The sequence below is a fragment of the Bombus bifarius genome, unplaced genomic scaffold (assembly GCF_011952205.1).
Source record: "Bombus bifarius isolate JDL3187 unplaced genomic scaffold, Bbif_JDL3187 scf7180000009243, whole genome shotgun sequence".
NCBI lineage: Eukaryota > Metazoa > Arthropoda > Insecta > Hymenoptera > Apidae > Bombus > Bombus bifarius.
The window spans coordinates 5,406,655-5,419,942 of NW_022884989.1; the positions used below are offsets into that span (position 1 = coordinate 5,406,655).

The 13,288-nt window shown below is 37.2% G+C and overlaps 2 protein-coding genes across 4 annotated transcripts in view; one reads left to right on the forward strand and one right to left on the reverse strand.

The window, feature by feature from the left end:
- The window catches only part of LOC117214669 (centrosomal protein of 290 kDa-like), a 170,107-nt gene that overhangs the window by 129,963 nt on the left and 26,856 nt on the right, over window positions 1–13,288 (reverse strand). The gene's annotated exons all lie outside the window — the stretch shown is intronic.
- LOC117214670 (chorion peroxidase) overlaps window positions 1–13,288 on the forward strand; it is a 33,895-nt gene that overhangs the window by 12,707 nt on the left and 7,900 nt on the right. For all 3 annotated transcript variants that reach the window (XR_004488923.1, XM_033460882.1, XM_033460883.1), the window contains exons 3-8: window positions 4,434–4,513; window positions 4,771–4,864; window positions 5,204–5,395; window positions 5,462–5,658; window positions 8,874–9,126; window positions 10,270–10,415. Coding sequence is in view for 2 of the 3 variants with exons in the window: in XM_033460882.1 (XP_033316773.1) it covers window positions 4,434–4,513; window positions 4,771–4,864; window positions 5,204–5,395; window positions 5,462–5,658; window positions 8,874–9,126; window positions 10,270–10,415 (962 nt within the window). In the remaining variant the exon portion in view is untranslated. The remainder of the gene's footprint in view (window positions 1–4,433; window positions 4,514–4,770; window positions 4,865–5,203; window positions 5,396–5,461; window positions 5,659–8,873; window positions 9,127–10,269; window positions 10,416–13,288) is intronic.

Consider the following 13,288-nt stretch of genomic DNA (forward strand, 5'->3'; position numbering starts at 1 on the left):
TGCCCGAGGACAAGATATAATGGCTCACGGCTGAGAATGCAGCAAAACGAAACACGCGACCTATCTGTGCGTTACACTTGCACTTACTAACCTCGGTGAAAGCCAAATCGACACATGATCACGCGACTCGAATATTTTCGCAAGATATCGCCGTTACGGAGCAATGAGCCCGGTTGAAAGAATTTTCCCGGAGAATTTCCACGTCCACGGTACAATGCTCCTGATTAACGATATCGCGACGTTGTTTGCTTATATCAAATCGACGTTTCGTTAAAAATTAACGAGACAGTTCGTTCCAATCCTCTCGATCTTCCTTTGGAATTGGAAATCTGTGTATTTCTGAGAAAATAGAATTACACGATCGTCTATAAAAATGATAATTTTCCACTTTGATTCGGAAATTATGAAGCAATGATAGTCACAAGTAAAATAATCCTATACTGCGGTAAATAGAACTGTTATGCACATAAACGAGTCTCTTTAACGATTCGTTGATAATCAAACGTTTCGTATGTTTCACAATCTAATAACAACACGCAAAAGCATATGCAAGTGATTAAAAGTAATTCATCTATATACAATAAAATTATATAACATTAGCGTGAATGAGTGGAATACTATGCACAATACGTTATTTACGCAGAAGCCGATGTATCATTATAAGACTATCATCATCAATATCAATCATTTGACTTCTGGAAAGCAAAAGGACACTAATCATACACTTTGCTACTAAATATGAGAGATTTGTATATACGCAGAAAGCAGATTTAACACGCGGTATAAAGTTTGATTTCTAAGTAGCTCGTGTGATATAGAGAACAGTGAATGTTTTAATAGTAGCACTGACATAATATGTCACTGGCACAATGGTGTACTAAGAGACGGGCAGTGTTAAGGATAATTTTTCTTGGTCACGAGAATATGTGGAAAACATCGATTCGGTTATCGATACTACCGTTAAGATTCAGCCTTGTACAGCGATACTCTGTCAGCTGATACTGAATGGAATAGAAAATCTATAGCTTGTGCAATTAATACGGAGATCGTGTTCCTGGTCTCGTTACGTCGACAATGAATATTCCGTAATGCGGTGTAACTTTTCAATTTATATTCTATGAATGTGGTTCGTTCCCGTTAGTCTTTGCACAAGGCATGTTTATGGAGCGAGTTAAAGAGACAAAATAGGTTACGAAATATCGGCAAAATAAAGGAAATAATTGAAATGAAGGAAAAGAAATTGAATTGAAAGGGAATTTGAAGAGCGAAGAATTTTTGAACGCGTACGAGTCAGTAGAAAGGAAAACAAATCTATAAATACAGCTGGAAACTTTCGTATAAATTGCTCGAGCATCTAAAAAGGTTGATCTTTTTTACGAGAAATAGATTCTTATTTTTATATTGTTTAAAGTAAATCACAAGTTCATATTTTCTGCAACTTTTCTGCTCTAACAATTAGACGCAGTTTCAATTTATCAAAGATAGTGCAAGCGTGTTCAAAATGTGCAGCAAACCGTAGCTGCATTTTGTAATATATTTCATACCCGTTCACACGTAAGACTTAACATACTCATTTCTCACTTTACTCTGTCCTCATACCGAAAGTACGTATCGTTTACTTCTGTAGTCGACTGCCAGAAATATATGAACACGATAAATTTAAGGCGAAATACATTGAAGAACGTTTAAAGTATTTCGCAATTTTCGTTTGAAAAACATCTTACGAATTACTGTTAACAATTCTTTTTAACTAATACTAACAACATCGAAATTATTAGTTCCAAATGAAACGTTTCGTTATTTATTATACACGAAGAGGAAATATTTTACGAAGAACACAATCAGAGACATTTTAAGTCTAAAAATTTGAAGAGATGTTCGAAGAAAAATGGTGTTCAATTGTTACGTTAAAGGGGAAAAGATGGCAATAAAATATAATTTGTCGCGAATCGACATCTTCGTATTGATTACAGCGGACACTTAATGATATTTATGTAACGTATACGACGCTAGAATGTTTCTGTTAAATCGCAACGAAAAGCACTTTCTACTTTAAAATTGCTCTCGGCTTCGTTACATTATACGAAATGCAGTCCATGTAAGTCATTAAATGGAGGAAACGCGTTTTAAACGTGACTTTTCCTTCTAAGAATCCAGCGTAATCAAAGCAAGTGAATATGCAGAGATTGTTTTTAACGTGGTTGGCTACACGTCGCGTGTTATCACGAACGTTATAACAATACCATTCCTTTATAAAAATCGATAGAAAACGAATGCTTTTCTTAGAGAATCTTCCAACGTATAGGAACCTATTAAATTATTTGGAAAGTTCGCAGCATTTTCTACAGTTAATTTATTCCATTATAACCCGACATCATAAATTTGACGAAACTCGAAGAGAAAAATCTAATTATTAAATGTATTATCGGTCGATAGAAAAGATATTGTCCAACCAGAAAGAAATCATCTTAAATTCCTAAGATTTAATACCCTCTTATGACGATTTGTTTGAAATGTATATTTAGGTAAAGATATAAGAAAGAAGCGGAAGATTATCAAGAGAAATGGCGTGCAAAACGCGCTAATTCTATAAAAATAACGAACTCCTTCATTTCCATTTTCACTATGTATTTTCCAAGCAAATGAATATTAGAAAGAAACACCGTAAGAACATCGTAAAAGTCCAATTACCACGATTAGATAATTCGCGATTTTAATAATCCATTTCCTAATCTCATATTTTCACAATGTTTCTGTCTGCGGGCCTTGGAAAATTGGCGCGAATAATAATTTATTAAACGTAGTAGCATACGAGTTATTAGACCAACCGCTATAACGCGAAATTACGCGGGAATGTGCTGTGTTGCAATTAAATTCAGAACGACCCTCAAGTGCATTCTCGCGAATACTTTCAGCGTGTTCCCCATTACTCTATTTAATAACGATTGTGACAGGATAATCTGTGGGAAAACGTTCCTGAGCACAAGTAGATTTCAAGGCACAATTTACGAACACCATATGAGCGACAAGAATCTTAATGAAGTTTCACGGTGGCGCATTCGAGCCGTTTAATTGATACACTCCATAAGAAGATGCAATTTTAAGACGACGCACTGAAGAAAGTAACAACCAATTTTGTCGAAAGATCAATCATATTTGGTAACTTGGATGATCAAAGGAAGAGCGAATTAGGAACTTAATTAAATCAAAATTAATATATTAACTGGGTAAATTAATGTACTAACTGCTAATTTACTTATATTTACTGTTAACTTATCACTAGATCTAATGCTGCTACTTATCGTCAAATGGTTGCGTAACGTAAAGTAAATATTGTTGTATCGAAATTTGAGGTAACTTGCGAATAATTTTTCATGATCAATCGATGATAAGATCGTATATTATTAAGATAAATAAAAAATACAGGTCCAGTGGAGTAATTTTTTCCAAAAACTCTTCTTTATCTCTAAACATAGGAAACGATACTTAAGATTCATTTAGTGAATTTTGTAACAATTTCCAAGAATTCTCGAAAATGAAAAATTCTTTTCTTCGAAACTAAGGGTCAGCTGTAAAGACTCTTTACTATGCCATTATCTAAACATTTGTAAATAGAAACACAAACATATTACGTAATTAAAATCATGTAGAATATGAATATAAGACCCCAAGAAAATACCCAGAATTGAAATAACCAACCCAAGACCTAACAACAAATTGAAATTTCTCGGATTTCTTCATCGAAATTCAACTTTACCTACGATCTTCTCAACTTAGAGTTTCTCCCAAATCACTTGATCCGAATACTAGTTCGTTCGTAACAAAAAAACTAACCTTTTTCAAAGTAACGAAGCCAACGAAAGACACCAGAAAAGAATCACCACCATCGATCATCACGGAAAGTCTCGCGGTAAGCAAAACCAACCATCGTCATCTGCTTCATTAATTAACCCAGCAATTTGTTCTGGTTAATTGCACACCCCGTCGAGCTTGGTAAAGTCAGAGGCGTGTCGAGGTCCGAAAGCAAAGAGACCGTCAACGAAAACCGGTGGTCGGTCAACCTTCGAACGTAAAAACCACGAGCGGCACGTCAATGCCATCATATTTCGTAGCGAGAAACAAGATATGTCAATTGACGTGCATTTCGCGTGCGCACGGCTCACACATGATAGTTTCGGGTTACCTTGATACAGAATATCTCCAGGCTACGGAGACGTACGCAGGTGCGTGGTGACTTGAGCGAGTCAAAAGCTGCCTGGCTAACGAAAGTAGGCTAAAACGTTAGGTAATTGACTGGAGAAAGAAAAATTGATTCGAGGAACGAAAGCAAGAAATATATAGAGAGATACCAGGGATGGTTAAGATCTAAGAACAATAAAACCCGATTCAATGATCGAGAATACGCGTTAACTTTCCGTTTCTTCATCTTTCAGCCCAGCGACAGCTGGATCGCAGACATGCATCACCTACGACGCTGTGAATCGCGCCTACATCGAAGCCAGAAAACGCATCAGTGAGTGTTAACAAATAGGGAAGGGAAATAAGCAGTAGATGAAAAAGAATTGTTAATTATAATCGGTGCAAGTAACGAGTTACGCGGGATAATTTACCGTGTCGTTTCGTCTGTATGGAAGTTTCCTCGCGATTCAGTCGCGTTTGTCTTGAAACGATTACACCTCTAGCTCGTTATACCATTCATCCTTGGTTAACGCGTTCTTTGTTCGGTCCCGTTCGCGATCATGCTCACGCACGTTTCGTCGGTTCATGCAGATGTGGCGCAACCCAAGAGCAAAATGTGGCGACCGGAGGATCTGGCTACGGTCGGCGAACTTCTGCTGGATATCAGTTCCAACCTTGCTCAAACGTAAGAACTCGTCTATTTCTCTTTTTTCGTTTCTTACTTATTTCAGGGATTTATCAGTTAGGAGTTTTCTAAGTATCCTCAAGCGAAAAAGATTTTCGGAGAGAATCATTAGAATATTGACGATCCAACTGCTTTTATTCACAAGATTCTAAAAGAGGATCTGAAAAAGTTATCTATCGCATCGTGTGAAGCTAATCGTAAGAAGCTCCTTATAAATTCTTGAAAAAAAATTAGATAGTACATTTAACTAAGCGATAGATGTAAAAGAGGGAAATTTGGCATAGGCGGTTGCTGTAATTTGTTACATCGATAGAAAATCACTAGATTCTATTACAACAGATATGGACTAACCTTCGAGGAGATCGAGAAGAGTCTACCTCTAATCGACACTTCGAAGACTTTGATCCGCGATGTGTGCCCAGCTTTCCTAAGCAACGTGGAGTGTCGAGCTGGGAAATATCGAAGAAACGACGGTCTGTGCACGAATTTACAGAATCCAACGTGGGGCTCCACTTTATCCCCTTTCCAAAGGTAAGCCACAGCTATTAAACTCGTTTATCAATATCCTCTGATGACAAATTTTCATTTGTCATATAGATTGATGAGTCCACGATTTGCGGACGGCTTAACAGCACCTAGAATATCGGAAACAGGTCATGATTTACCATTATCACGAGTGGTGTCACGCACCATGCATCCTGATGAGGGTTATCACGATCACGCTGGCACAGTCATGGTCATCGCCTGGGGACAGTTTATGGACCACGACTATACGCTGACTGGCACCCCTCTAGGTACGATTCCAAACCCGATAATTGTCTAGTTATACGGTATAACGTACGTAGAATAAATTAAGGGATGACCAGATTTTGATAGATAGATTCAGGTCCTACAAAATATTCGTTTTGTATATAAGAGTAACATTTATGACGGTTAAAACGACTAATTCGCAAGTTTTATATTTTTCCTACATACTTCTCATTTTGATTTCTGTGGTACAAGTTTTATGATACAGGGAATGATAATTTTAGTATTAGTACTCCGACAATTTCGATAGAGATTTAATAACAGATGTAGAATGCAGTATGAGAAATTGGAAATAGATAGTTACTGTAATATATTCTATCACTAGGGGGCTACCAGGGAAAATCAATAAAATTATAGACGAGCAAATTCTGAAAGCAAGTTCTCCATTTACAAACATTACTTGTGTAGATTTAGAAACACATTTAGAACGCGATATGCTAAATTGTAAATAGACAGTTGCGGTAATATATTCTGTCGCTGAAGGGTTGCCAGACAAAATCAATAAAATTATAGACGAGCAAATTTCCTGCCGGAATTCTGCATTTGCAAACTTTATTCCTGTAGATTTAGAAACACATCTACAACACGATATGCAAAATTTCGTAGAAACATTTGCCATAACTTCTATCGATAGAATTTATACTAAACTTCGATGAAATTCCACGAAACGAAGAAGATCCCTAAAACATACCTACTGTTTCATTAAATTCTAGTACAAAACAAGGAACAAAGCCAGCTGTACATAAACTAGAATCATACACGCATCGATGCAAGACAAATTTCTCTCTCGAGAATAATATCTCGCGATTAATCGACGAAATGACATTACAAGGAATGCCAGACAGACGAGAATGGCACGCTATCCTTAGCGAAGGGAACGGTGACCGAGAATTCGCGAGCAAAGAAAAAAAATGGAGAAAGTAACCGAGCCCCAATTTTCAATAGCAAATTACGTAATCGGTGTCGTTTGGTTGAGTTACATCAGCGTGTGCACGGGACGGCTCGTATATAGTAAACGTGTTATAGCAGACGTAGACAGCTCTCAAGCCCTTCTACGTCGAATATTTACCGTCTATCGAAACTAGGGTAACAGCCAGAGAAAGCGAACGATTGCCAGTCAGATAAACCGGTAGGCCGATCATGTGACTACCGTGGTGAAGTTTCCACGGGCCGTACGATCCACGCCAAAATCGCATGCGTCCACACGTTGCTCTCCTGGAACTTGGCAATTAGTGGCACCAGCAAGAAAGCGGTTGCTATTTTGTTGGTATATGGCAATTAATTGGATTGAATCCACGATACGAAATCAGCGACAGTGGTTCGATAGACCCGCGATAGCGAAACACGTATCGCGTTGGAAAATGAGAATTTCCTGAATTTTTTTCGGGTCCAATGGATTTGCGGGTTAATTAATTATTTTAGAGTTTCAGTTTTGTGCGTTTCCAGAGATTACTGATAGGTATTCAGGACTTTATAATTGTAGTAACAATTATGGATTTGAACTGTTGAAAACTTTCAGATGGTTAGATTTTTTACAACTTAGATTTTAATGCTTGTATTTAGAAAACAGGTGTAAGTACTTTTGATAAAATTAATGTTTATGTTTATTGTAAGAAAAATACGATCGTGTAATTGTAAATGATCTGCACAGAGTATACTTGAAGCTAGTGGTTGCCGTGTTAAATCGCGATGATTAGCATACGCATAGTTATCCTTCGATTACGATAATATGATTGATGTTACCTATGAAGTAATTCAGAATTTCTTTACTAAATTTTTAAGCACATTGAAAGAATTTCTTATCGACGATCACTTCTACCGAAGTACATATTGCGTCATTTATAGTGGAACGTATTACGATTATTATACATATTATAGAACACTCGTTTTATGTTCACTGTACGAAATAATTGCGAAGATAAACATCCATAGTGCATTACACTGCTCATTAATAATTAATACGTGTAAATGACGATATGAATAATCATACTCCATATACAAATGTTCCTCATAACGATAGAACAAATCTAAACCATCGTACCAACGATCTTCAATCTTCTTCAAACGGTTACACGCTCTTTCGATGAACGACGATTACCTATCCATTAAACGCGACAGAACAAGGCAACTCTTATCGCAATCTTAAAGGGGCAAGAATTAATTTATGACTTAAGACAACCATCTAATCCAGCTATATATATAAAGAACTTAACAAATACCATCAAGACAATGGGAATTAAGCGAAGTAAAAATTTAAATCGATCATCAACCGCTTAATCTACAAACAGCCTCGCGTGCTGTCTCTTACGTTACTATTCTATCTCGCCTGAAAAATCATTTCCAACATTATGGTACTCGGTATGAGAACAGAATCGAATTCTAAAGATAATGATTCAAATTAATCCTCGTTGGTTTGATGAGATGTTGTCAGGAGGCGAGATAAATTGTTATTGTCCAGATGCAACGTATCAATTTTCTGCTTACTTTATTTGGTAATGATATTATGAAAAAAGGCTTCTTCCGAATGAAAACGTAAGAGATTGCGTAAATTTTCGTTTATTGGTTTTATCTATTAGTAACGACAACGTTCCTTTATCGGCAAGCTTATTCCATGACAAGCAATTTATGTAAATTATCCATTAGAGATTTGCATTAAATATTATCCAAATATACCTCTTAAATATATTAGGCTACACCAATTTGGACATTTCATATATTTTTGCACATAGTGTCGTGTCAATTGATGAACGAAAATTGCAAATAAAATGTCACGTCAATTTGCCTAATTGGCCCTTAACACAGTAATGAACTACGATTTATGCAAATTCTCGAAAAATTGACCTAAAGGAAATTCCTAAAAAATCCTTATTAAAAGAACAATGCTTGCATGAAGATTTATGTCACTTTTTTACGCTCTCGCGTGCTGTTTCTTACGGTACAATTTTATCTCATCAGAAAAATCATTCCCAACGTTACGGTAGCGAGTTTTGCGGTTCTCGGTTCACGCCTTCGAATCTTCCCACGTAAGCCACGAACGGGAAACGATGTATCCATATCGCGGGCACATCGACATGGAAAGTATACACGACGCTCGTGTAACCACTGTCGCGGTGGAATTAAATAAATTACGCTATCATAACAGTAGACCAACGGCTAGCTAAGGCCATATCGTATGATCGATGAGCTGGTATTCCACTTGTAGATCCCCTGAACCGAAACGACCCGGAGGAATGTTGCCATCGGCCACAACACCTGAAGAATCCGTACTGCAACGAGATCCATATACCGGAAGACGATTATTTCTACAGGCTGTTCGGCGTGAAATGCATGGACTTCGTTCGCGCCTTTCCAGCCGTTCGACCTGGTTGCAGACTTGGCTCCCGTGTGCCTTTTAATCTTCTGACAGGTGTGCTTGACGGGAACACCGTCTATGGTATCTCGGAATCATTCGCCAGGTAATTGATTCTTTGTCTTAATGTTGATCGTCGAGAGTTTCGTTGGGTGGTCTTTCGAAATGATTTAAATTCGTGATTCTGACACAATGGCGATCCTAATTCAGTTGAGAAGGTAAATGGCTTTCGTAGGTTTATAGGTTATAGGTTAATTAGGTTTACTGGAAGCTAACGTTTTATAAGTTAATGGTTTTATGTCATGCATCAATTTCTCTAGCAATTTTTAAGCTTTTCGACAGTCCTACCCAATTAAAAGTTCCTTCGTCCATGCCATCTTTCACCGAGGCCTCTCAAATCCGAGTATTTGGTTTCTACTAAATGTACTTCTTCTACTAAGTGTGTTTTTCTCTAAAAGAATCACACTTCCTCGTTCTTCCACCATAATTGTATCGTCGATTTTTCCTTAACGAGCCAAACAACAATTCGTTAATAACAGCAAAACGTGTTCAATGATAATCGAACGACTTGCAACACGTCTGTTCGAAACTCAAAGCTGTGCCGTCCGTTACGTCAGCTTGGACAATAAATCAGCATTACGTTGTTCTACATTTTCTAACGTGTAGTCTATGTGTATACATTCTGTTCCTCGCACTTTCTAGTCCGCTCGCATTATGAGATCCACGATTACACAATCGGGAATCGAGGGACTCTTTCATCCTCTGATCCAGTTGAATTCGGACCATGTTTCACTTTGGGCTGTGGTTAGATGCGTGTTCTGTCGGACGAAACATCTGTAAAACGCAATGCATGTTCTCCCAACGATCTACGGTGGCTACGAAAAGTATTTGCACATACTTTTATGTTCCAATGAAGCCTTCTTCCATCATATTTTACAGCAAAGTTTTGTAACGATGTGAAAGTACTACCAAATGATACGAAACTAGATACACCTGAACCTAATTAATACGTAAATACTATAATAATTGCAATTGTGTGTAAATACTTTTTGTAGCCATTATATAATATTTGATTGTTCTGATACATTTGTCAGAACGACAGATGGTCGGAACAAAAATGAACTGTAATCACAGCCTTAGGCGAGATAATCTCACTAATATGCGCGTGTTATTACTAATAATTTATTAATATGTATCATATGTGAATAGAGAAACGTTCGAGACACGTCCCTTTTGTTTCCATTTCCAGGAAGCTCCGCGCTGGTTATGGAGGATTGTTACGCATGAACCCAGTGTTCTCGGAGTATGGTTTGAAGGATTTACTGCCACTGAAGCTGGACATCCCCGACGAGGGCTGCACTCGACCGAATCGATCGATGTACTGTTTCGAAGCGGGTGAGTCTTTTCAATGTAAATATTTCGCAACCAAATGAGTCGCGAATTTTACTATCGATTCTAAGATAGTTGGTTAGTTTCTGGATAGTATCGGGTTTAACTTTATCCAGTTTCTATTATAAAAACTATCCGAGGACTCGTTTTTGCTTTTTCTTTCACAACGTTCCTTTTGAAAAAAGAAATTGTTCTCCTTTTGATAACTTTGAGATTCTTTTAGAAAGTTACAAGTTTGTTGTAGTATTCTTGAGAGTAATGAAAAATTGAGTGACTGTCTGAATTGTAACATTCGTATCTTAATACATTTCGTCCGGATGATGTCATAAGACGTCAAACCAGGTGAACCTGCCGGACGGTTGATGCTGATGTCTTAAGACTCAAGACCTCATTAATAACGCTCGACCAGTGCTCGTTCAAGTCCTCAGGTCAACTTTGAAAAATGTCTCAGGATCAGTGTGTTAAATCTAGATTATTCAACGTCCATCCACTTTTGAAGTCATTCATATCATTCTGAACAGTCCATAAAGTACTATGTATCGCATTCTACAAGTATATTTACTTGCACACAACAATGCCGTATAGAAACGTAATATAGTGCTTCTTAAATTCTAACGCTATAGAGAGAAACAGATAAAAATAATTGTCTCAGACTTAGAAAGCTTCCAGTTCGTTTGACCTTCGATACTAATATTCTTCAAAATTAATAATCGGAAGACATTTTTTCTCTCCATTTGATCTTCAACGAAAAACAATGAGGAAATCAATGCGTCTTTCTTTTCTTCGATTGATTTTCAACGCATGATATTTTTCAAAATTAACCAAGTAATCATATCAAGAAACCTTTTTCTCTTTCTTCTGCTTTTGTCCAATGACTGGACGAACGATTAATCACACGACAATCGAATCAAACGTACAAACGCCGGATCTAATCTCTAATCATCTGAGAATTGAGACTCGCCGGCATTGTAAGCAATGAGAAGTGAAAAACGTCGAATACGCCGGCGCCGCACGATTTTATCTCACCCCTGGCGTGTTCACCGGCCTGGGAAATAGTTTTCCCACGTTGTGCTCAACCAATCAGAAAATCGTGGTTATCCTACGCGATTATCGTGCTCGTGTACAAGACGAAATATGTAACATCTGTTGCAACTGTTCGATGCATTAACCTGTATTAGTTCCATCGATCTATGTTTCTGGTTCACGTTAGAATTGATATTTCTTCCGACAGAATGTTCAAAATGAACGATTCATAATTTTTCATAGAAACTTTATATACGACACTGTAAATGATTTTAGACTCAAACGCATCAGATCAAACGACGTTACACAGCGAATTATCGGCTTTCGTAACAGAAATAGAAGGCGAGAAGGCCATTCTTCAGCAGAGCGATGGTCCTATTCATAGAACCGCCACTACGAAAAAGTGGTTTCAAGATTTCGGAATAGTATTATCGTCATGGCCAGAATTGAGTTCTGATCTGAAAGAATAAAATCCGTGTAGGCGTATATTCCAGACGAAACATTAAATAAGTTAGTGAGTAGTGTACCTAACAGATATCGGCAACAATCTCTTGCAGACTGTTCACCAGAAATTATTAGAAGACGAAAAAATTCTAAGCTAACATCTACTTAAATTCCTATGTTCTCTAAAACACACAACAATCGCAAGCTTTTGGATGATAGTACGCTGGTCGCTGCAATTTCTTTCCAATGCAAGTTTTGTTCCAAGCTAAGTTTAAACTAGCGCGCCAAATTATTACATTCTACGAAACGCGTAATAATTTCAAATTTTTGGCCGGTAATTTACCTTACGTTCTAGTTTCTTTAATACGAGTTTCACGTTCCGATAGCTCTGGATTTTAATCTCAACATTAACCACGATGTTTTGCGTAATATTCGCTTTCGATCGAAAGCGGCGTAACCACGTGACGGGGCAACAGCGAGAAAAATGGATTGTCTCGCGTGGTCGAATTTGTTCGAGACCATGGTTATTTACGAAAAGAAGTAGGTCACGTGTCGCTGCCGGATAAAATGATAATAGGGATCGCATTATGTATAATACGGAACAGTGTCGAAATTCGCGTGGAAATTCTGCCTCGCATTCTGCCTCGTCGAGTCAAAGAACGGCGATGGTTGCTCGACCGAACAATTATCGGCGTGTAACGCGATGTGTAACAGAGAAAGGGAGTGGTCCATAATCAAGGTCGACGACTTCATTCGCAAAGTTGTCGTAACAAAATGAAAGCCTGGTGTATTCGATAATCTATAATACCATGTGCATTTCGTTAAGTTCTAGCGATTCCTAACTATTCGACAAGAGTCACGATGAATGTTGAATTCAAATTGTGAATCTGTTGCTAATAACCGGGAAAAACGAGTTATTTCGCCACTTGAATTTTCGATCTCTTGAATATGAAACCTGTTTCATTTATGGATTTCCATTTTTTAGAACGTCGTATCGTTTCCGTTAAAAATAATATTTACATTTGCAAAGACTAAAATCAAATTCTAATGGATCCAGGCTGGAATTGATTTGCATTTGTTAACTTTTAATTATCGTTCTGCATGCTTGACAAATTAATAGGTGAAAATTTCCCTCTTTTATTTCTATCGTTTATCGCACGAAAATTGATTCTATTCTAGAAAATCACGATAGTAGAAATTATTTTACGTTACATACTAACGCGTTGCTTGGAAATCTTTTCTTACATTTTCACGAATTTTGTATGGTTCTCGTGAAACTTTCTTTCTTGAAAGGAATATTTGAATTAACTAATCTATGTTAATAATATGAAAATATAAAAAATTCGTATTTCTAAGCTAATAATAATAAAATTAGCTAATAACAAATAACGCAATAATTAACCTAAACAGGG